Source organism: Microplitis mediator, chromosome 10 (genome assembly GCF_029852145.1).
Source record: "Microplitis mediator isolate UGA2020A chromosome 10, iyMicMedi2.1, whole genome shotgun sequence".
Lineage (NCBI taxonomy): Eukaryota > Metazoa > Arthropoda > Insecta > Hymenoptera > Braconidae > Microplitis > Microplitis mediator.
Genome location: NC_079978.1, coordinates 1,382,739 through 1,408,870, shown reverse-complemented (window position 1 = coordinate 1,408,870; position 26,132 = coordinate 1,382,739). Strand labels below are relative to the sequence as shown.

General features: G+C 29.3%; 2 protein-coding genes across 3 annotated transcripts in view; one reads left to right on the top strand and one right to left on the bottom strand.

The window, feature by feature from the left end:
- The first annotated feature begins 1,369 nt into the window (after nt 1-1,369).
- On the top strand, nt 1,370-10,073 carry LOC130676216 (uncharacterized). Its single transcript, XM_057482307.1, has 12 exons — nt 1,370-1,528; nt 2,079-2,293; nt 2,378-2,574; nt 2,650-3,279; nt 3,363-4,111; nt 4,805-5,077; nt 5,329-5,589; nt 6,907-7,212; nt 7,498-7,715; nt 7,777-7,893; nt 7,971-8,089; nt 8,717-10,073. Exons 2-12 carry the CDS (start codon nt 2,091-2,093, stop codon nt 8,887-8,889), a joined length of 3,246 nt encoding a protein of 1,081 aa, XP_057338290.1. The 5' UTR covers nt 1,370-1,528; nt 2,079-2,090; the 3' UTR covers nt 8,890-10,073.
- Nucleotides 9,391-26,132, bottom strand: part of LOC130676217 (follistatin-related protein 5-like) — a 205,507-nt gene continuing 188,765 nt past the window's right edge. For both annotated transcript variants that reach the window (XM_057482308.1, XM_057482309.1), the window contains 13 exons: nt 19,246-19,415; nt 18,503-18,637; nt 18,266-18,398; nt 17,820-17,980; nt 17,529-17,652; nt 17,171-17,458; nt 16,402-16,523; nt 16,101-16,238; nt 14,661-14,876; nt 13,380-13,530; nt 12,878-13,078; nt 12,525-12,671; nt 9,391-12,012 (listed from right to left, as the gene is read on the bottom strand). In XM_057482308.1, coding sequence (XP_057338291.1) covers nt 11,783-12,012; nt 12,525-12,671; nt 12,878-13,078; nt 13,380-13,530; nt 14,661-14,876; nt 16,101-16,238; nt 16,402-16,523; nt 17,171-17,458; nt 17,529-17,652; nt 17,820-17,980; nt 18,266-18,398; nt 18,503-18,637; nt 19,246-19,415 — 2,216 coding nt within the window. In that variant the 3' untranslated portion in view covers nt 9,391-11,782. The remainder of the gene's footprint in view (nt 12,013-12,524; nt 12,672-12,877; nt 13,079-13,379; nt 13,531-14,660; nt 14,877-16,100; nt 16,239-16,401; nt 16,524-17,170; nt 17,459-17,528; nt 17,653-17,819; nt 17,981-18,265; nt 18,399-18,502; nt 18,638-19,245; nt 19,416-26,132) is intronic.

The following is a 26,132-nucleotide window of genomic DNA, read 5'->3' as shown; positions in this document are numbered from 1 at the left end:
ATTTCATTGTTCATTTACTAGAGCAAATGTAAATACTGACTGACCCCAACCCTAGTCTGGTGCGACTCAGTAATTAATGAAATTATCTTTGTCGCACTCACACAATAGCTACGAAATTTTTAGGCTTCCGTTTCTGATTGAGATTTCAGAAAACACTGAAAATTCCCCTTTTGAGGTTTCCAATCTATTAGTAAATTAGATTTAATAAAAAATCAACTACAAATTCACACATTTTTTTTTAAACATCTAATTGAATTCTTTTACAATAATTATTATAATAGATCTAATTTTATTCTTCTCATAAGTAAAATTTTGAAACAAATGTCTTTTAATAATATATTGAAATGGATTGTTGTGAATTATTAATATTTTATTTATTTTTTTCAATAATTCCATCAGAATTATTAGATCTTGATTTTAGTTCTTCCAGTTCTTTCAAAAGAACTGATTGATACATTTGAAATATCATCATCTCCAGTTCAACAGCTTCAACTGCAATATTAACTTCCATTAATAAACCAAATTAATAACCTCCAAAAAAAAATTATTACCTCGAAACTTTTGAGTCAATTCTAATAGTTTTTTTAATTTGATTATATTTCTATTTGTTTCACAAACAAGATCATGAATTTCTTCTTGGTTCATAATTATATTGATATATTTTGAATAATATCAATTAATTTTTGATCTTTTAATGATTTATTATTACTTCAGCAATCTAGCTAATTGTTGTTGTAAAATCAATTGTAAAGAATCATATTAATTTTACAAATATGTAAATATATCAATTTTTCAAATATTTTTAAAGAAATATTTTTAGCGCCGTATAGTAATAGATTTTAAAATGAGTGTGAATGTAGCAGACATCAGACAAATTTTAAATGATTAATAAATAGAGTAAATAATTAATAAAATTAAATTTATAAAAAATGCACATTTGAAAAATTCAAAAATTAGTAAGTGCATTTTTTACAAACATTTTTTTAAAAATTATTTACTCTGTTTATTTATAATTTTAAATTTGTCTGATGTCTGCTACATTCACACTCATATTTTAAAATTAATTGTTGAAAGTAAATGCTATTTTTAATTACAATTACTTAAAGAAATTAATATTTTATAATTAAAAAAAAAATTATGTGAGTATTAATTAATAATAATTAAAGAAAAGTCGTTGAATTGAAAAAGAAATCAACAATTTAAATTTGTTGTCATATTTTTTTGAACTAAAAAAATATGAGTACTAATTATCAATTTAAAAATAGAATATAGATGTCACTAGCGGTTAATTTGAATGTATACTTCGTTCCAGGAAAATATATATATATATATGTATATGAATATGTGTACGATGTGTATAGGACGTAGACGTAGAAGAAGAATAAAGAGGGAGACAGGGAGAAAAAGAGAACTTTACGATGGTCGTTCTGGTGCACAGCCACCGGCCATGCCGTTTTCCGCAATGGCGGCATAGTTTTACGATTAAAAAGAAGAGGTTGCGGTGAGAATACTATACTTGTAACAAAAGGTATTATCATTAACTTAAATACCCCTTTTATAACTAATTAGCATATAAAAACATCCATCACCCACAATCACTACCATCAAACTTAAACGAGTATTTTTTTTCCCAATGGCGTTCGTTGAAATTGTCGCGTGATATGGACAAAAAAAATTAATTTTTTTTTCCTCACCTATAGATATATATTTTCTTTATATTTTCATACATATTTATACACAATCCACTACGGGAGTAAATCTGACTCACAGTGATTTAGATTTTTTTCAAATTTTAATTTTTTTGTTAAGTCATGGTCAAGTCCAAGCAATCGGTAAATAGTTTTTTTTATTTTTCATTTTTATCATACAGTGGAATTTGATTTATTGCTTGGTTGCATCGATTACAGCAAGCGGCTCCTTGTTTTATGTTATTTATATATAAATTGAGACATTTAAAAACAAATCTTTAATTTTATCGACTTTTTTTTTATTGTTTTATCAGTTTAAAATACCCACTAATAATCAATAAATAAGAGACATTGTTATTCATTATTATTATTATTATAAATTGTTGATAGTTAAAAAACCTAATGGATAACCAAGTTGGAGGTGTTGAAGTGGGAGATATTCCAATGATTGAATCACCGAGTATTAATGACTCTTCTGATATTCCTGAGTTGGAAGTTTCCGAATCAACTAGTCTAAGTCCACTCACATCGTCCTTGGATCATAATCTTACAATCCAAGAAGATAATGTCCTTGCAGATGTGAATATGGGCATCGCAGAGACATGGTTTGTTTTTAATAAATAAAAAAAAAATAAATAAATTGTACTATTTATATTGAATATTGAGCTAAATATTATATTAAATAATAGGGATGGACCAAGTACACCGGCATCCAGTGCTATTGCAATACCACTACCACCACCACCAATCCACGATTACTTGGATGTAGGAGCTGAACCAATCAGTGATACTGAAGGAGTAGAACACGGACCTTTCCTACCGCCTAATGGAACTTTTAACAATCTGTTTGCTGACGCGTCGGACGTTCAGGAAGACGCTGTTGTCGGTGGGTTCATTATAAGCAACTTTGAATCTCGATTAAACTGAAAATTATTAATATGATAAAAAATAATAATTACAGAAATATCAACAACAGCTGGTGTTTGTGGTCTTAAAAATTTAGGAAATACGTGTTTTATGGCAGCAGGATTGCAGTGTCTTGCTGCAACACCGCCAGTATTACAGTACTTTTTAGAAGTACAGCAGAATGATGAGAAATTACTGCCAGCTGGTTCGTTAATGGCACATTTTAGCGCATTATTAATTAAAATGTGGTCGCGTAAATACATGGTAGTGAAGCCAACGGAATTTAAACAGACACTGGGTGCTTATCATTCACAGTTTAAAGATTATCGGCAACATGATTGTCAGGAATTTCTCGCTCTCTTGTTGGATTCACTCCATGAACAAATGAATACAGCCAAGTCTGCTAAAAATTGTTTGCAACAACAACATCAACAACAGCAACAAGTACCAGCAACTATTACCACTGCCAATTCAATAAACTCGAATAAAAAGATTGAAAATGTACCATCGTCACCGCCAATGACGAGCTCTACTGCTGCTAGTACTGATGACATTGCCGTCACTGCCCCTACTAACTCTAATGCTAATGCTAATGCTAATGATGATTATATGGATACTTATGACAATTCGCCATCCTCTGATTGTCCTAATAGTCCTAATGTCACAATGGCTGGTTCGCCTAAAGGTAATTTAATGATAAGAATCGGTATATTATGAAAAATAATTTTTAATTTTAGTCTTAAAAAATTAATTTAAAATAAATTGTAGATTTAGATTCTCCGATGGGCGATCTTGATAGTACAGCAAATTCGCCACGAGGTTCACCATTGAATGAAGATGAGGAAACATTAGACTCAGATGAAGTTCTTGATACTAAATCAAGTTTCATTTATAACAAAGTATACGACGCTGAGATGAACGACACTAACAATCCATTAAGACTTGATTTATCTCAGCTGTCGAAAAAAACAACTCATCTTCACGGTATATATGATATATTAAAAGACGCTAAAACAAGTAATGCTAATTTTCTAGTAACGCAACAAGAGTGCAATAATGAGATATGTTACGACTCTCAAAAATTTCAAAAAGATAATTTGCGTAGAACAACGGCATTAGATAATTCAAATTTGACTGAAAATCATGATTTTGATAATAAAACACTTAGTATCAAACGTATTAAAGAAGTCAATGTGCAAAAAAATAATTGTAATAACGACTGTTTGTCAAATAATTCCGATACTGAGTGTGATAATAATGGGTTAGAAAAGTGCAATGTTAAGCGTATGAAATTAGAGGATAATGAAAAAAAAAATCATAAAAATATTGATGGTGATATTGATAATAATATTAATAATGCAAGTGATAATAATCTGTGCTCACGAACATTTGTTAATTGTGAGAATGGTGCTATTGCTGAACAAGATGAAATTGAAGCCGATAAGCACTGGGCTAAACATTTGAGATCCAATCGTAGTGTAATTGTTGATACATTTCAAGGACAGTTTAAAAGCACGGTAATATACATTCATACATTTATCTATAGTTATTCTCAATTACACAGCCTTCATCATTATCCAGATTGGGCGTGTAATTAAATTTAGTAAGTCAGTTAGCATAAAAACATTAAAATCTTACAAGCTGACTATAGCGCTTTTCGGCCAGGACAGACTTAGTGGCTTAATACTCACCAGTTTATTACTGTCAACTAATTTTTACGTCTAAAATCATTATATTGAGTCCTTGTGTATCTGGACAATGACAGGTCAGTTCCTGTCCGGTTTGTTTACGTCAACAATAAGAAAAATGGCGTTTTATATTAAGCCATGCTTACTGCGTTAGCACTTATTTTGTGTCCCGGCCGAAAATTTTGTAAGTATAGTGAGTGACTTACTAAATTTAGTAAGTACTTACTTCGGCCAAACACGCCCATTAACTTACATTTCCTATAAATATTTGAAATCTGCAATCATGGATAGTAAATTTCAAATTTATTTAATTACAACGGAGAAACTAACGTCTTATTGCCGGAAAAAAACGGTCAATATTGTTCAATTTCTCCAAGATTAAAAATCAGCAGTCCTATTTCCTCTTTATTTTTTGAAACAGCGGAAAATAAAGTTCATTGTACTGCACATTATTTTTTAAATTATTTATTATTTATGTGTTAATTTGTTGATAATTATTAAATAATTGTTAATTAATTATAGGTTGTATGCGCAGTATGTAAACATGTATCGGTTACCTATGAGCCTTTTATGTATCTGTCTGTACCGTTACCCCATGCAATGGAGAGACAATTGAACGTAACATACATACCTGCTAATAATGATCCGCCGGTTCGATGTGTTGTATCATTTAATAAACAGTCACGTATTGGTAAACTCAAGGAAGAATTATTAAAGACTTTGGGTAAAGAAGATGTTGATACCAGTAATATTGCATTTGCTGAGGTCTTGGAGAATCATATATCAAAAATATTGGTAAACTATTTTTAATTATCTATTATTTTTTATTTTTTTTCTCTATAATTATAATTTACGGAGGGCAAGAAGTAGACATATTGTGTAGATTTAATTGTCTTTGATACAACCCTCCAATATAAAAATTAAAACTGTGGAAGAACATTCTCGTTGAATAAAGTTTTATTTACGAGGCTACATTCTACTTGACATTTAAATAAAATTAATTATCAATTAATTTAAAATAATTGTTTGTTTAAATTTTTTTAAAGGATGATAATCTGATGTTGAGATGTGTAAATGATACAAGTAGATCAATTTACGCATTTGAGTTGACGGATCCACCAGACGCGTATACATCGACGCCTGAAGGAAGTGCGGATCGAGTTACTGAAACCGAGCCATGTCAAAATGGAACTTCCTCTGGAGAGGAAATTGGTCCTTGTACAATATGCCTGGAGGAATTGGACGGTGATTTGAAAAGACACAGTGGTGATAATTGCACTGTTGTTATGTGCGAACCTTGTATAGAGGTGAGAATTTTTTTTTTTTTTTCATTACATATATGAAAGGTTGGTTATTAAGCATTAAAAAGGCTCCACACATTTTTCAAAGTTCCATGAGCTTCGATTTTAATTTCTATAATTAAACTTTTTCCACGTGTTTAGTTACACGGGGGGTTAAATTTTCTGAATCTAGTTTTTTCTGTGACACAAAATATCTATCCAATTCTTTATCTAAAAAATTTATATAAATAATATGAAATCTTACAAATTTTAAATATGCAATCTCTTGAGTGCTTGAAAACTGACATAGTTCTGTTATTTCATTAATTTTACGATGTACAACAGCTTACCTAGCACAAAGATGCAGGTAGTTTGGACGGTATCCGCTCCCCTCTACTAGTATAGTACATAACGAAGAGCGCTATAGCTTTTTACTCCGGCTCGTATTAGTATAAGGTGTAGTCCAAAGCAAGAGTACGTTAGACTACTGCGTACTATTGCCCACATGCATATTATAGAAAAATCATTGAGTTCTGTTAAATAGTGCATGTGGCAGGGAACTTTTAAAATCTAAAAATTCATAATATTTACACATTTTAAAAAATTTTTAATGTTACAATATAAATAATAAGTATTTATTCCCAATGATGAATAAAAGGCAGTGTCAATCTAGCAGTTGAGGTTTACAAACAGGGCACAATTATATGTTGCCATAAAATAAAAACAACCTCGGGAAGGTCTGAGACAAGATCGATTAATACTCTAGCAGGGTAATGTCGTAATGGCATGCACGAGAACCAGAAATAGTTTGATTATTGCCTTTATGCCGGGGATACTCGTTTTCTCAGAGAATGAGTGGAGGCGGCGATTGTCGAATTGGAAACTCGTGTGATCCGCTATTTAAGTTTAATCTGCAAGCCGGTACTCTCGTAGTCCGGAACTCAATTCAGACTAATCTGATGCTGCCTTACAACACTGAGGGATTATTAAATACTCAAATTATTTATTTTTTTAATTTAATTTGATTAATTTATAATAATATAAAAATCGCTTGTTATGCTGGGGCTGTTGGATAATACGGTGATTGGGTGTTGAACATAATTTACTTACATTAAAGTTTGTTTCACAAATATTTAATAATTTTCACTGTTTATTAATAATTTTATTGTTTACAAATATTATGGCTTCAGTGGAAAAAAAAAATTGAAAAATGAATTCTTTTAATAAATAATTAAATTAAAGAATAGATTTTTTTTTTTTGTATGAAAAAGTAAATAAATAAATAAGTAATTTGTGAAGTAAACTAGAGTAAGAACTGAAGGAATAGTGTATATTACCCAACAGAACTACTTCAAGACCCGTACGGAATCACGAGTGTGTCCAGTGTGTAATGTACAAGTGGAGAAAACTTCATTTACTAAAATTGATCAAACGGGACGACCGAGGCCAGCAATACGAATACTCAATGTACCTCTCGTATTGAGGCATGACACCAATGAAGCGCCAAACAATCGTAAGAGTACTAAGCTCTTTGGGTATCCGCACTTGGTCCGATTGCCATCGAGGGTCAATGCTGAAAATTTGTATGAGATCGTAAGACGCGTTGTCCCGCATGAAGGAGATTACACTGTGCATTTTGTTGACGGACAGGTGATAATTATTTTTAATTTATATATTTTATTTACGATCCTGAAGTTAGCAGACAATTAAAAATTTTTGGATTTTATTTTGAACATTTAAATTTCAAAAAAAAAAAAAATCACAAAATGCACATGTAGAAAATTAAAAAAACTACAGGTGCAATTTTTTCAAATTTTTTTTTTTTTATAATTTACTGTCTAAAATAAAATCCAAAAATTATTAGACGTCGGCTAACTTCAGGATCATATTTTATTTTTATGTATATTTATTAAAAAATTATTATTTATTTAATAGGGCCGTCATTGTTCTCGTTGTTTGTACAATGTCCATTGTACTGGATGCAGTGTTCCAGAAACAGGGATGGTCGACCTGAGAACAAGTGATACTCTAGCGGTACGTTATACGGAAAATGTACCGGATATTGAACCACCGATTGAACATATCAGTGTTAGAAAACAACGTCCACCGCATCCGTTGTCTTTGTACGACTGTCTGCAAGCATTTAGTCAAAGGTTTGTAATAATATTTTTAATTCATTCATTTAAAGTTTAATTTATTAATTACTTTTTACAGTGAAATGTTGGATGAACACAACCCGTGGTTTTGTCCGAAGTGTGAACGAAACCAATGTGCTACAAAGACATTAACGGTTCATCGCTATCCTAAGTACCTCATAGTCTATCTTAAGAGGTATTTTAAATAAAACTTTAGTAAATTAATAGATAAATAAATATAATGTAATTACTTTTATAAATTATTTCTTATAGATTCGTATTTCATGAGTGCGTAAGCATGAAATTAGATGATAAAGTAACTTTTCCTTTAGCTGGGCTGAGCTTGGGCAAAAATATGTATGATCTATATGCTTGTGTCTGTCATTATGGAGGTAATTTAAATTAATTATTAGGGTGGGTTGAAAAAAAAACTTTTCTTAGCATGGGGGTAGAATTTGTACCTTATAAAAAAAAAAAATTTTTCATGAAAAAAAAAATTTTTTTACTCAACATTTTGAGGTGGCCCACTCGTTTTTAAAATAAATAATTGATCAAACGGGGTAGTCCCAACGAAAAAAATTACATGGTGTTCTACAATATGTAGGGTGTCCCCTTGAAAGCTAATTGAAAGTCAGGAGTTGAAAAAATTTTTTTCCTATTATTTTTGTAATTTAAGTAAAAAATTCAAAAATGAAAAGCATTTTCTTTTGAATTAAAATGAAAGTGAAGTAAAAAAAAATCACATTCGAAAATTATTCGATGTTTTCCACGATTTTGGACAAAAAAAAATTTTTTTCGTTGGAACTACCCCGTTTAATCAATTATTTATTTAAAAAACGAGTGGGCCACCTCAAAATGTTGAGTAAAAAATTTTTTTTTTTCTTGAAAATTTTTTTTTTTTATAAGGTACAAATTCTACCCCCATGCTAAGAAAAATAAAAAAAAAGTTTTTTTTCAACCCACCCTATTAATTATAGTTTTTATTAATGTTATTAAATTTTTATGTATTTGTTTTGAAGGAGTTTCTGCTGGGCATTATACGGCATACGCCAAGAACCCTCACACAGACATATGGTATCACTACAATGATGAAATGACGAGTAAACAAAAACCACAGGAAGAAGATTTTAGCAATGCATATATATTATTCTACAGTCGACGAGAAACGAACTCTAAGCCATGTAATTTATAAATTAAATGGAAAAATTTAATGGCAACGAAAAGATATTTTAATTAAGTCAAAAATTTTTCGTATAAACGGATGTTTATTGTATAAAAAAGAAAAAAAAAAGTAATTAGGCGTTGGTTCAGGCAAACTAAAAAAATATTAGGATAATTTTTTCAATAATTATTATTAAAATGATAATATTTTCACTGATTGTTATGAAGTTTTTTTTTATTTTTTTTTCTTCATACAATACTCAAGTCTCAGTGATTAGTTAAATAAATAAATAATTAAAGTAAAGTAATAAAAAAAAAATAAAGATCACAAGAGGCCTGGATCGGTGTGATACTTCCTGCGAGTTGTCGCAACAAAAAAACTAATGGATCAAAGATAATTAAAAAGATGTTTTTTTATTGTTTTCCAATTTATTTAAATGTAAAACAAGTTCGCTTATTATAATAATAAATAATTAATAATTAATGATAATAATATGCAAAAACTTTTAACGGTGTGTGTATATGGAATCGATTTTAGTTTACAGTTTTAAATTTAAATAAATAAAAAAAAAAAAAATAACGAGTTGATTAGTACTGTGCAAATAAAATATAAGAAATTACATTGAGAATGCGTCGAGTTTTTAATAAAAATAAATAAATAACAAAACAAATCAATCTCATAAGCGTAATTTTTAATAAATAATAAAGCAAACAAAAATGACTGTTGAAAACAATTGTTACGTCTTTTTTTTTATTTTATATATATATATACTATCTAATAGTAGTAAGTAATGATAATAGTACATATATTTTTTTTTTCCAATCAAAATTCTTAAAATAATTAAAAAAAGAAAGGGAAATTAATTGTGGGCTTATATTATTATTTATTAAATTATTTATATTGAATTTTTATTACAAGGAATGTATCTTAACAAACACACACACGAATATACAGTAATTATTGTTGTGTCATTACTTACGAATTATATTTATTATGAATTGTATGTTTCTGATTTGAATAATTTTCATTAAAAACCAAAAAAAACTCAACAAACAAAAAGAAGTGAACTCTTAATATTTATTGAAGATTTATGGTAATTTTTTTATTTAAAAAATCTTTTCGTGTTTGTTGTTTTGTTTTGTATGATACAAATAGCTATTTGTCATAAATTGTTTTCCTTTTTATCGAATTACACGAAAATATTTACATATATATTTATTTATTTGTTTATCAATTGATTTTGACATTATCCAAGTGTTATAAATTTATTAAAGATGATTATGATTTAATGATAGCGTGATAATAATGGTAATGATGGTGATTAAATGACGGTAATGATGATGATAGGGACATTTGTAAAATTTTTTATTTATTTATGACTAGATTAAGTTTGCCTTGACATGCGAAACAGAGATTTAGTCTTGATTAGACATTATTCTCTTCTAGGCGCCGATTGCAAAGCTGTTTTTTATTTAAATCATTTCCTCTAATGTCAATAACTGAATATCAACAAAATATTAAATGTTAATAATTCATGTCAATGTTCAAACAATAAATAATAATTAAAATTTTACATATTATTGCTGAATATTTAACGAGCGAATATTTAAGTTATTGACATAAGGGCTTATCGATGCAAAAAAAAAATAGATAAATTACTCTTATAATTATTATTTTATTCTTTGTTCAGTCATGTGTTCTATTCGCAAATTCTGTATGTTTTTGTTTAGTTTAGTTTTTAATCATAATACTATTATCGGATTTTTCTTTTCACATTTTCACAGCAGGTGGGTAATCGTGCTATGCATTTATATTATTATTATTATTTTTGTTCAATATATACGTTTTATCTTTCCATTATAAATATAAATATATGTATATTATATATTTAAATATCTAATATCATTATTTATTTTTTCATTATTAATTCTGTTGCTTCGCGACGTAACAATTCAGGTGTCAACATACTTTTTCTCATACATTAAATAATTACCATAACGTAAACTTGCAACAACTATTACAAATACGTAAATATTATTATCATTTATCTTTTTAATTATTTACGCGCGATACAACAGATTTTAAATACATATCCCGATATGGACAACGTTAACAAAATAATTCTTCGCTTTTTACATATTATTTCTACTAAATCTAGACATTTTTTTTTATTTTTATTTTTATTTTTTTTTTGGTTTTTCTAGATACAATAGACGACCAAACGAGCGAAATAATTTTCAAAAAGAGATTTTGATAAATAATAACATTAGTTTGCAGGAGCTAGATTAAATTACAAATAAATGTAATTCAATTTAAATAGTTAATTACTCGTGCATAAATAATTTCACGCGATTCATCACCGCTTATAATTATTTATACGAATAATTATTAATTTTTAATTGGATAAAGAGACGAGAAATTACTTAAATTTATATCTGGGGCAAGTAGATTTTTTTTTCTTTTTTGTTTGTTTCATAAAAATGCTATATCAATTACTTCTTACAATAATTGCGTAACAACGTTATCAATAACATGACAATAATATTAATTTTTATTTCTAGTTATTGTGTACGGTGGGTCTTAATAATTATATCAATTATACATTTTATATAGAATGATATTTTTTTTTGTCTTTTCTTGTTTTTTTCTTTTTTTTTACGAACGATTTCACACAGTGGCAATGGTCTTTTATGGCAAATGACATTTATTATTATTTTATGAAAAAATTTTTCTTACATTAGGAACAAAAAAATGGTTCCCATAAATTTAAAATCCTCATCGTCTTTAATTTATTATTTACTTTATTATTATTATTTATTATTTATTTTCAAAAGACAATTTGAGGCCACTTGTTTGGTTTTTAAAATAAATAAAGATTTTTTTTTATCGGGAAATATTATTTAAATAATACAGCAATTAAATTCTAATGAAGTGCTACTGTGAACCACACAACTTGACCCGGATGTACGAGACCACCGATTTCACAGTTGACCGTTCGTGTCTCTCCATTTAATACAAAGAGAGCTTCATTCGATGGACTCACCATATAACGTCCAAATATACCACTTTGGACAATTGCCCTGTTTGGATTACCCCATTTCGTTAAATTCATCGGCATTGCTTTTCCCACGCCTGTTATCATTTCTACTTTACCTAATTAAACAAATATATTATTAATGATACTGAAGTTATGATACTGAAGTTAGCAGACGTCTAGAAATTTTTGAATTTTTTTTTGGACAATAAACCATAAAAAAAAAAATATTTGAAAAAATTGCACCTGTAGTTTTTAAAATTTTCTACATCTGCATATTTTTATTTTATTTTTTTGCAATTGATTTCTCGAGAAACAAAAATTCAAAAATTTTTGAATGTCTGCTTAATTCAGGATCATACTGAAGTTAGCAGACGTCTAATAATGTTTGGACTTTTTTTCAGACGATAAAACATAAAAAAAAAAATTGCACCTATAGTTTTTTAAATTTTCTACATGTGCATATTTTTATTTTATTTTTTTGCAATTGATTTGTTGAAAAACGAAAAAAATTCAAAAATTTTTTAAATGTCTGCTAACTTTAGGATCATATATTATTATATTTTTATTAATTATTAATAATAAAATCCACCAAATTAATGAATATACTAATTGAAATATATAAAATTACCTGTAGCTAAATTAAGAAAGAGTATGTCTTCTTTATCTGTTGACGAAGCATATAAATCATATCCATGAGTTGTTTGTGATGGATAAAAGGTAATATCGCTGATATTCAATGTCGTTTTAACGTCAAATGAAAATTTCAAACCATTTGCTGAAATATTTACAAGTTAATGTACATAAACATTAATATAAAAAATAACATTTTATCAGCTAATAAACTAGGTAAACTGGCGACAAAGTAAATAAAATGATTTAATATTTGAAATATACGTGAATGCATTACCAAGTAAATTAATATTTTTTTTGTACAGTAAGTAACTAAAATAAAAGGTAGAAATAAAAAGAAAAGTAACTTACGTAGTATTTCTTGGACAACAAGTATAACTCCACTGGCTTGTTTGTCCAACGTGACAACGTGACGTGAATCTGGTGATACCATGGGTTTCCCGATAAGTCCTGGTTTGTGAGACAAAACCGTATCCGTCAAGTAATCTAATAGAAGTTGCCCCGTTGCTTTGCCCGTAATTGGTTCCTCGCATTGTAATATCACAAATCCATCTGCAAAAAAGTTTATTTATTTACAATCAATGACAAAAAAATATATGTATATATTCCGAATAAATATACCAATGAGTGATGTGAATTAATTGGCAAACAATCGGTGTCAAGTCAATTTTATTTATCGTTTATTTATTTATTTAATTAATTAAATAAATAAATAAACATATATTCAATTTCCAAATGAATAAATATACAAATATTTATCTATTATACATATAGCGAGAGGGAAATCATTATCACATTAATAAACACTACAGAGGAGATATGATAATGCGAAATATTGGAGTATGTAACTTACACAAGGCTGGAAATTGAATGTGGGCGGGGACGCAATTGTATGGTGCGAGATCGGCGCTTCTGGTGTACCGCATGTTTGCTAGATCAAGCTTGTACATGCCCCGTTGATTAGTATGAGTGACGTATCCGTATTTAAACATGTGACCGATATCCTGGAAAAGGTTTTAAAGGACATTGATTAATTTATATTGTAATTAAATCTACACGGAAAGAAAATTATGGCAGCGGTTCCCATAATTTTGTAAAATTTTTTCCTATACCATCATAGGAATTACGACCATAAATTATGGAAGCGGTTCCTATAATTATAGGAATGATTCCCATAATTATAGGAATAGTTCCTATAATTATGGGAATGATACCCATAACACTATAGGAATGGTTCCTATAATTATAGGAATGGTTCCTATAATTTATAGGAATACTTTCTATAATATTATGGGAATCATTCCTATAAGTTATAGGAACCATTCCCATAATATTATGGGAATGGTTCCTATAATAGTATGGGAACTATTCCCATAATATTATGGAAATGATTCCCATAATGCAATTGGAATGGTTCGTATACCATTATGGGAATCATTCCCATATTATTATGGGAATAGTTCCCATACTATTATAGGAACCATTCCTATAATATTATGGGAATGGTTCCCATATTATCATTGAAAAATTAATTTAAAGAAGTGTGGTAATCACTTCTACAATACACAGAAATATTATTAAACATAAAAACAAAAATTCAATCATTGAAAAAAAAAATCGAATTCGGCAAAAAAACATTAAAATTTTTAATAGGAATTTTTATGTCAGCACAAAACATTCAAGAAAATTTAAATTTTGGGAAATTTCTACACTATTGTGCAAAAAAAAAATTTTATGATATTATAGGGATGGTTCCCATAACATTATGGGAATAGTTCCCATAATATTATAGGAATAGTTCCTATACCAATATGGGAACCATTCCCATAATAGTATGGGAATGATTCCCATACCATTATGGGAATGGTTCCTATAATATTATGGGAACCATTCCCATAATGGTATGGGAACCATTCCCATATCATTATGGGAACCATTCCCATATCATTATGGGAACTATTCTCATAATGGTATGGGAATCATTCCCATACTATATGGGAACCATTCCTATAGTAGTATAGGTACTCTTCCCATACCATTATGGAAACCATTCCCATAATGCATAGGAAAACTTCCCATAATTTTCTTTCCGTGTATCGCTATTATTTATTAAAATTGTAATATAAATTTTAACCTGGAGAAAGGGAATATAGAGACCGCGGACTAAATCAAATTGTCCATCAATAGGTTCCGGATGTACTGTGTGATGTTTTCTTTTTTGGGCTGCATCTCTGATTACTTGAATTGTTTTGATACCGATGTTACGTTCGCTTCGCCAATTCAGTACCCAAACTTGATCTAGTGCCGGTACATACTGGAGCTCGACTGGGTATTTGTCTGTTGCTACGACCTGAAATAAATATATTAATTATTTATAACTTGATTGATAACCGGATACCTCGAGAGCCAATCAATTAGTATTGTTAAAAATGAATCTATTTTAGCTTTCAATAGAAACGTTTTTTTTTTAGTACGGCTATTTTTATTGCGTGCATATGTGTGAAATTTATATTGAAAGCATTTTTCTTTTATCAATTTCACGCTGAATTTTTTATTAACAAAAAATATAAAATAGTCTATGCCGGTGAAGTTGATGGTATACGCTGGCGAAAATCGAATTCTGGTTCTATGATTCGGTACCCGATAGTTCAACTGACCGTGCGACGAGCTCGGGTAAAATAACTTTAGCCAATACGTTCTGTCAATTATTTCTCGACTGTACGGTGAAAAAATAATTTGTTATCTTGGTGATTTTTTATTTTATTTTTACGATCTGGGTCAAATGGATCAATATGGAGTTATAAAACTCTTAAATTTAATCGAAATGTCTTCTCTAAATTTTAAACATTTTTAGTTTTAATTTACTTTATTAGTCCATTGAGTTAATTTTTTCAGAAATCAATCTATCTATATATCTGATTCAATGAGCATTTTGACCAGAATGACTTGCACAAGATTCAACGAATTTAAATAAAAAGTAAAAATCGTGTTCATACATGAGCAAGATCCAATTTATTAGGATGGTTATTTTAAATTGTCGTAATTTTATAAAATCATAGTTAGCTCCATTTATCGAGCTATAAATTTTTAAAGAGAAACGATGGACCCATTACTTTCAATGCTGATAAATTTTAAGTTTAAATTTATCTTTGAAAATTTTATACGATTATTTGGTCTAAAGTTATCGAGCTTTTAAGATAAATGTATAAATGGTCTTAATTTTATTAAGCTTTCAATATTCTGATTTTTCTTTTCAACTATTCATTTTTCTTTGAATATTTAAAAGCCAGTAACTTATATATTATGTTAATACCTTAAGATATTATAAGAAGGTTTTTTGAATACAGGCCATGAAACTCTCTGCGATAGATTTTCAAAAAATCTATTAATAAATTAATAATTACTAGGCTCTTTATTAAAAAAAAACAAAAAATAATAACTTTTATCTGCTATCTTTAAGAGGTCATAAATTATGCTGTTTACTTTTTTATAAATTTTTATTAAAGTTGAAACAAAAATTTAAATTCATTAGTGACATTTTGATGACAAGATAAAGTGTAAAAAAAGTTCTTACATCAACAACGACCATCTGAATTTTGCTGATAACTAAAATTCTATCTTTCTCAGGCTGTGTTACGTAAACATAACGATTAGCAACGTTGATAGCTCGCCCCCAGCTGCATGGTATATCCTTTTCTCCACAAACATACTCCTAAAATAAAAGCCAAACATGATATTATTTTTTTTTTAACATAAAAAATAATCAATTAATTATTTGAGTAATTATAAATTAAAATTACTGACTCAGTTGGTTATTTCACTAGTATTTAAAAAATTTTTTTTTCATAATATTTGTAAGAAAAAAAAAAGTGTACCTGCGTCCCAGGTATAATATCAGTGGAATGAATTTGATGATAAAGTCGACAAGCAGACGGCTCGTAAACGGATATACCCCATTCGTGAAATGAAAAGAACCTCCGTTCTTCATTAGCCGCTGCTGTAGATAAAAATTCCAATTTTAATAAAAAAAAAATTCCTTTTTTATTAGTTTTTTAATTATTTACTTTACTAAATAAAAAAAAGAAATTTATAATGATATAGTTTTGCTTTAACGAAACGGTAAATAAAAATATTTTTTCTTTTCACAATATTTTAATTAAAAAAATTCACACTCTAAGTAGTTAATTTAAATTTAAATTATTAATTTTGACCTAAATAGAATGAATTTAAAGAAATAAGGTAAATTTAATTAACGAAACGTATCAAATGGGTTTAAATAATACAAATTGTTAATCTATTTATTGAATGTTGTTGTTCTATTGGTTGGGTGAGTGAATGGCGAGATGTGAAGAGGGATAATTGAAGCTACAGGCAAGCGGATAACCACAAAGTCCGCAATTTGGATCGGATCAAGAGTCAAAACTACGGAACTGCCGATCGATCGATCACCGGGTTTTGTGGTGAACGTGGTTTTGTTGCGTCTCATTGCTCCTGATGCAACATTTTACTCCCTTATACTGTTGCTCTATCAGTAAGTACGTATTAGCCGATTAAATAAATCCTTTTATAAAGTCTATTGTTATGCAGCTAATTGGGACTAATCCTTTGCTAAATTCAAAATTAAATTAATGCTTAGAATATTACTTGGTGTCGGTTGTTCTTGAATAACCAAGCTGCTGATATCGCGAGTAAGTCCACCGATACTTGTAGCTTGACACATATAAGCTCCAGTGTCAGCGTATCCAATATTTCTGACAATAAGTTTTGTTCCATTGCCAACAACTTCGTACTTGTCTTCTTCATGAAGCGATTCGTCGTTTTTTAGCCACTCGACTCGTGGCAAAGGCTCTCCAACAACGTGACAAGACATTGTCGCTTCTTCTCCAGGACGTTTTGATTGTAATCTCGGTGTCACTCTTACTTCAGGTATTGCTTTGTTACAAAATAAAAAGTTTTGATTTATATGATATACGAGAAAATAATTTAACTGACAGTAACTTACTGTGTACTGTTAGTACATGAGTTTGGACAACATCTTTATTCCTCAAAGCATGACAAGTATAATTTCCTGCATGGAGTAATTGAACACGAGTCAGATACAAGCTACCGTCATTGAATACACGAATCTATAAATAAATAAATAAATAAATTTATTTACAAATAACCCGTACACCTCGTGTAAAGTTTTAATTTTAGTACTATACGTTAAGAGTAAACGTCATTTGGCTTAAATACACACTGTAGCCATGGCTATGTGTTTAATATAGTTTTTTTTTTTTTTTTATCATTATACCTCAGGCTCCGATAGCGCTTCCAGGTCGGCTTCGTTACGCCTCCAAACAAGGGGTGGCGGTGGCGTGCCTGTAACATCGCATTTTATCTCGACGTTATCACCAACGCGTGCTGAAATGTGATTGATCTCGAGCGATTTGTCGAGAGAAACAACTGACACACCTGCAATAAACAACAAACAAATCAATTAAATCGTGTAATTAATTATCATTAATTTGTTTGAGATTTAATAGGATAAATTATATCGTACATCGGGTGTTACACAAAATAAAAATAGAAAGAGCTGAGTATGAAAAGATAGTTAATATAAGTTATAAAATAATTTAACATTATGCAAAGTCAGCACGTTTTATGATAAATGAATTTCAGTAAAGTAAAATCAGTGCATAATTTAATAATACAGTTATAGGAGTAAGAGTAATAGTAATATAATATAATTTAAGTTACTATAGAGCTTGCTAAAAGCCATGTAAAATTCATTGATGTTAAGTCGTCCATCTTTATCGGCATCGTCATAACTGATCATATGTCCCAAAGAGCATCCCTTGCTCAGCTGCTCCAAGTCTTCACGTTCGGCAATCTGCAAGTTAAGTGCATTACCATTACCATCGCGAATGTTATAATAAATTTACATTACTCAATTTTCAATAGCGCGCGTTGCATAATCTATATCGTCTGTCTCACCTGCTCCAATTCCTCCCGCTCCAAATTACCATTATTATTCTGATCATAATGTGAGAACATTATACTGACTAAATATTCCTTGCTGTGATTGTCTTGAGTCATCAATCGTGCATGATTATACAGCAAAAGATTGTCCTAAACAAATATATGTTTATGCTAAAATTTATTTACTATTACACTGTAAAAAATCACCGGGGTAAGTCCAAACGGTGTAGGTGTTAAAATTATCGGTGTTAAATTTACCCCTGAAAGCGGTGTTAAAATAACGCCGTCACCGGTGTAAATATTCTGTACCGGTGTTAAAATAACGCCACCACCGTTGTAAATATTCTAGACCGGTGTTAAAATAACGCCGCCGCCGGTGTAGATATTTTTTACCAGTGTTAAAATATTTTACTTTGTGAATATTTTTAATTACTTGATCACTATACTTGTTAATAAATGATATTCTTTATTAATTTTCATAAAGAACTGACATTTTTTCTGTTTTATAATCTTTAAAGTTAATAATCCAAGCGGACGCAGTTTACCCTATACTTTTACACCGGTTATCCCGCTTTTACACCGATGTTACTCCGTTTTTACACCGGTTACCCCGCCTTTACACCGATTTTACTCCGCTTTTACACCGGTTACCCCGATTTAACACCGGTATTTTTAACACCGGGCGGAGTTAAAATGAGTCCATTTTTAACACCGCTCTTTTTACAGTGTACAAAGAGTTTTTAATAACATATATGTACCTTCATTATTTCATATTCTTGAGCAGAACAGTCATTAAGATCATTGGCGTCAATGTCTACAAGATTATCTCTAACATCATCCTGATGATTTATTATTCCAGTTTTTAGTCCCAATGTCGGTGCAGTAGCTTCGCCCACCGGCAGAGCCTTCGGAGTTTCTCGATGATCCTCTGTAACAAGCAATTAATTACTTTAATTAATACCCCACAGATGTAGATGTAGACATATATATATATATATATATATATATATATATATATATATATATATATATATTAGGTTATATATGTATAGGGGGTTTTCGGTGATCCGATAAATTGAATTGCGTCGTGAGATGCGAAATTCTCCGAATATCGAAATGCATATTCACATATATGTACATCCCACATGTACGTTGTACATTTATGGGTTTGTGTTTATATATATGTATGGAGATAGTACACCTGTTGACGCGACAAATTCTTGTCGCTTTTTTACACGTCACAGCACACACTGCTAAACTTTAACGATTCCCAAACTCATACCGGAAAGGATATTGCGTTCCGCTTGAATTCCACACGCGTTCTTATACGGAAAGTACTTGTAAAGGAACGGAGGGTAGATTCAACTAAACTATTGCTCTCTTTTACTATTATATATAGATCTATGTGTATAGAAAGGGGATATGTTATTTGAAGTTGATGGGTTTTTTTACTTTAGAAGAAAGGGAGATAGATCGTGATACATCCGAGTGATTGGTACTATTGTAAAGATTGAATTTACATCAACTTTTAAAGTAACTTGGATTTTTATTTTGTATGTGTATGATGAAAATCATTTTTAAAGTAAATTTTTTTTATTCATGTTACGTTTTTACGTCTGAATGTAAAATATAAATTTATATTTTGCAAGGATCAAAGTAGAAAAAAATATACTAGTGAGTAACTGCAGATCAGTAGTAAAACTTTTGTCTATTTATTAATTTAAAAAAATTGAAATTTCTCTTAAAGTAACATATGGAATTTTATTTTTTACCGATAAATCAATTACAAATAATTGATAATAAAATAAAATTTTCAATTTTACAACCGGAGAAGGGAAAAAAAATTGTTTATTTTATATTTTTGATGAATATTTTGATTCGTTTGTGAATGTCAGTTTATTGAATAAATGAATGATTGGGTAAGTGATACACTGATGTAAAAGTATATTTTGGATGAAATTTAAAATAAACAAAATGGATTTATGTATATCGATGAAATTATACACATTTGGAAATGGGATAAGGGCTACAAATTCGGGGCATGATTGAATCAACGTCCTGTTAGTTGCTAGATTGCGCTATACATATTTATGAAACGAATACCAACCAATTACCCTTTCATAGTCCATAAGATAGTGGGGAATAACGATAATGATGATAGTGATGACGATGATTGGCAAGTCACTAGATTTTTTTTATTGAATTTCCTTAATTTACATTTAATTATTATTATTTTTTTTTTCGATTTATTCAGGATACAATTTCATATGAAAAATCTATCAGCCAATTATACAAATAATTTTTGTATTCAATATATTGGAATCTATATAAATAATATTATATTTTTGGTTGTTAATTAAAAGTCTCGTTATTGATATACAAATAAATTTAAAAAATAAATGAATATTTGCATATAAATGAAAAAGTTTTAATTGCAATGTTTTGATTAATTTTAATCACTGTCAGTTTTTAATTTGAATACTACAATACTTTTTGAAAAAAAAAAATATTGTGTCTCATTATATATTAGATTAAAAGTTTTGTAAAATTTATTAAAAAATTTTTCTCGTTCAACGATTTTCTCTTTTACATTAGAGAAACGTCAAGAACAGAATATATTTTCATATCATTTTTTTTTCTCTATTAACATACGCCACCTTTTAACGACATGTTGAAACTTTTTAAAAGTGACACGATAAAAATATTTAAAAAAATAAAAATCCTACTTTTTGTCGAATTTAATTTAATTTAACATGAGACATGACATTCTGTCAGTATGACGAAAAGTAATTATTTAAAATAATAGCCAATGTAGGTAATTTATGTGTATTAGTATAGCACCTATACACGAATTTAGCGTGGACAATATTTAACCCTGCATGTTGGATGTTGCAGTTTACAGTATGCCCAACGGGGATGTACGGTTCGTGTAATTTGCCATGGAAATCGCTTGCAATATTCTGCTTGTAACTGGCATGAAAGCTTCAGGCAAGTTCAGCTTTCTAGCTATTACCTGTGATCGTGAGTTCGTTCAATGCTTTTAGATTTTTTTACGATATACTATATACATTTAACTTTTATTTTATTAAACCGATGATACGCGGATCAAAGCTTCAAATATAAAGCTTTTATACTATATGAAAATAAACACATAAATAAATTGATGTCGACTAAAATTCGGGCTAAATTTACACAGAAAAATAAAAATTTTTGTAAATATTTTGTAAAAAAAAAAAAATTTGGAAAATCCAAAAGTGCACGCCTCGAACGCTCATGTTATGTTTTTTTTTAAAAGTTAAATTTCGAATAAAATTGAATATCCCGCTCTTTTCCCATAGAAATTTCCATGGTAAATATACGGTAATAAAAGTAAAAAAAAAAATAAATAAGGAGAACATTCCTAATGAAAAATGGCGGCAGTGTGTGTTTGTTTACATGTAAGATTGCCGGTTTTAACCGTAATGATTTATTTTTAAAAAAACGAGACGGCCTACAGTAGTGATTTTTGAAAGGAACCTTCTTTGCTTATTTCTGAAAATTTTGAAAAAAAAATTAAGTAGTTTCGTCAAGTCGTTTTCGAGATATCCGTACCACGCCGTTTTTTTGAACCACAGACTAATGCACGTCCGCGGTAAATTTTTTTTAATGAACTTTTTTTTATATTAATACATATTGGACAAGTTAAAAAAAGTATCAGGATTATTCATTAGTGTTTCAGCTTTATATTGATGTGCTTTTCATAATGTGTAAGAGTAATAGAAAAAAAATATATGCACTTTAATGAGTGGAAATCGTGTGACCTTGACAGGTCGGTTATAAAGCACAACCTCTCCGCTTCGCTTCCGAGGCGTGCAATTAAAATGATCTAAATTCGGCAGCCGTTGATTAAGCCCAGACATAAGCAGTTATTTATATGTTCAAAAAATAAATAATCGTTATTAGTTATTAGTTATTAGTTGGTACATAAAAAAATTTTCGAGCCAGTATAGGGTGTACACATGGCCTTTGGCTTCCGGATAAGCCGTGATACGTCGGTTGCGCGTGTTAACCGTACAATGTAGGAGCGATAAGAGCACGTGGGTTTTCGATTAGTGTAGGTATATATTCTCGAGAGGTTATCGAAGTCTAAGCGTAATTCGCTTGGATTATTCTGGACACGCTTCATAACCATATTTGTTTAATCTCCCTCTGTCTCTCTTACTCTGCCATCCACTTGCTCACTTCTCCATTAGAAGTGGTTACCTATTCTACTCTCTTTGTTCTAATCCTGCAACACGCATTATTCGACAATATCTACTATGCATTTATCTACATGTACATATATTTACACAAATAGGGTCTAATGATTGAGTAATTACACCTGCAGTTTATTCCATATGACCAACGATTAAATTGACAATTAATTTTAGGATTATTGAAGCTACATTATAAATCAAGTGAAATAATTTTAACTTGTATTAAAAACTTTTTAAATTTTAAATATTAATTAAAACTTTGAATATGCATGAAATTTAAATAAATAAAGACTATGAATGTAACAAGTGAATATTAATTTGAATAAAATATTTACCGTTGGAAAGTGAGTATAGGTTTAATCCGAAAAGTCAATATTATGACTGCTTTTAAACAAAATCCGAGTACAAAGTGACAGATTTCTCTCCGGTTGGTTACTTCTTCTATATAATATAAGGTCATATTGCAATATACACCAGGAGTGGAAATATTAATGCTATGAAAATGAGATTTAAACTTCACCACGGTTCAAAGCGGTGCTATCCTTTTTGGGAGCAGCATCATCAGTACTGTATCCTCTTTATTTACTGTACTATATATATATATATATATATATATATATATATATATACTATCCTTTAAAGCTCTTTGCGCGAGTGCCGTATATTACTTGTTTAATAAGTGATGATTTAATTTCAAAAGTTAATCGTATTAATCGACTTTTGCTATACGCTCTATGATAAAATACTTTTGCTGAAAAAATCCGCTATCTCATTACCCTCTATAAACTTTTTTTATTTACTATCTTCAAAGTACTCTATAATTTATCTTTTAAATGCATTTAAATATTTCTAAAAAGTCATAAGGAATTTTTTTATCACTTAATTTATAAAGTTATTGAAAAAAAAAAAAGAAATTTTAATATGAGTTTAAAATTAAATGCATTTATAATTAATGATTTTGTTTTAGTTAATTTATGTAAAAAAAAAAGTTTGGGAATACAGCTAAATGAGAGTAGTGTGTATAGAGGATGGAAGGGATTAAGGATAAAAAAAAAATAAAAAGCTTAAGAGAAAGTATGAGAACAAGTATTTTTCACCACATATTCTTGGAAATAAAAGTTGTATAGTAGCACATGAGAACACTATCTAACTCCTGTGAAATTGCTTTTCCTGTTTTCCTTCCTCTTTACCTTCAGCCTCTTGTTCATTCTCCTGGTGTAGCGTAATCTGGACTACGTGAGTAGTCTGAGTTTAGTTCTTTTGCCATGCGCTATGTGCACTAGGCCAGACTCTGATCACTTAAAGTGCAACCCCTGGCACGTTTCTCCGATAGTTTCGGTTTATTTAAAATTATGCCAAGTAGACTTTATCCATTTTGACGGTGAACCTCTATCTATATATCTATATAGTTTATCTGTATACTTTGTAAATGTATATAGATGATACATATAAACTTAAACGAATTGAGGATACAGAATAAAGTACCAGAGTATACTTTTCTATAGACGTTGGTTTAATGCAAACATATATATATTTACTTTTTATAAATCTATAGAGGAAAAGAATAAGTATGAGAGAGTTTGTATCAGTTGTAAGTGACAGAAAAGTTAATGATACCATAGACTTTTTATTGAATTCTCAAAACTATTGGTGCTCGTAATTCCAATCGAGTTACGCGCTAGTGCAAAGAGAGAATCATCGACCCAAATCCTCAAGAGAAAAACCAGACTAGACTATGAAAAGAAAGCATGCAAGTTTTACTGTGTCTATATATGTGTGCTAAAGAAATAGTGCGAGGGAATAAAAATGGGCAAGTGAAAAAATAAAGAAAAAATGAAAAGAATAAAAAAGTATGCACGTGTTCTCTTCTCCTGAAAAAAGTTTCATAATACTTTTATGGAGGCCATCACCCCTGAGAATGTTTTGAAACGCCAAGGAAACAGACTTTATTTTCTCATTTTTAACATTTAAAAAACTTTTTTTATTTTTATTTTCACCCGTAAAATACTTTTTTGTTTAATTAATTATGCCTTTAAAATTAAGTTCATTTTTTAAATATTTTAAGTCACGGGTTACGAGTTATTGTTTTAATTTTATTGATTAAGATGGTAATTTTTTTGATAAATGGGTCAAGATAATTTTGAATATATATAGAGCAGAATGAAGCATTAGGAAGTGAAGGCTGGTGTGATGACGACGGTACCGGTTCAAGTCGATACAGAAACTCACGAGTTATGCTGGTGGTTGCCAAGAAACTTTTGGAATAATAACCTACCAACCTCGCGGCACCAGAAGCCTTATACAGTATTACAAACCATAGCAAAGTTATATCGTTTGAAATAATGCTGATTTATAAATGAGATATCGTACGTAATATCTTGTAAATCACGTTATATGCTCCAATGAAGTTTAATAATAATAATAATAATAATACATTTTGTTATTGGCAAATAAAATTTAAATCATCAGTTGCATAAAAATTTTAAAAATTATATAGGGGAGGGTGGGGCAGAGCGGCCCCCCTGAAATTTTGACCAAAAAAAAAATTTTTTTTTTTTCGACTAATTACTATAAATCCGATATGTTTGCGCATTTTTACCCCTACGCATGACATTTGGGGCAAAATGGACAAGCCCAAAATTTTGAAAAAGTGATTTTTTCATATTTTTATCGTCAAATTAAAAAAAAATGATTATAATTCCACATTTCTAGCCCTACGTATAACACCTGGGGCAAAATGGACCAGCCGAAACTTCCGAAAAAATTATATTTTCATATTTTTCGGCTGTTTCTCTATGTAAGATGCTAATTTGGTCACTAAAAATTTATAAAAATTAAATTTTTTTTTTTAGTTGATAAATTTTTGAAATAAAGTAAAATTATAGAATTGATTTTTTTTTTTTTATTAAACAACAATTAGTAATTAAGGTAATCGAGAGTGAACGATTTTTTACGCTTTAAAAAATTTTTTTCGAGTAATATAAAACCAAAAATAGTTGTCAAGAGAAAGAAATACATTCTTAATGATGAAAACAATTTAAAAAAAAAAAAAAACGAAAAAAAAAATTTTTTTATCACTTTTTGAAGGGGGGCCGCTCTGCCCCACAAAAAAAAAAAAATTTTTTTCAGAATTTTGGCAAAATGTCCATAAATTTGTTCGAAATAGGACAAAAGTAAAGTGATCTTATGGTTGAAAGCCACAAAAAATAATAATTGGCTTAGGGGGGCCGCTCTGCCCCACCCTCCCCTACTCATTAATTAATATATTAACAGTTGACTGCTCTACTGAGGGGTTTGCTTAACTTTTCATTTTGTGATTATAACAGCATGCTGAGAAAATTTAATATACTTTCACATCATTTTTAATTATTATGAGTATTTTCGAACTTTAGATCCTTTCAAATTGAAAT

Bases quoted from the DNA above. Each gene is read 5' to 3' on its own strand.
- LOC130676216 (XM_057482307.1), top strand. From the start codon at position 2,091: ATGGATAACCAAGTTGGAGGTGTTGAAGTGGGAGATATTCCAATGATT. The intron at 4,112-4,804 runs GTAATATACATT...AATTAATTATAG, and splicing joins AAGGACAGTTTAAAAGCACG to GTTGTATGCGCAGTATGTAA. The intron at 5,078-5,328 runs GTAAACTATTTT...ATTTTTTTAAAG, and splicing joins ATCATATATCAAAAATATTG to GATGATAATCTGATGTTGAG.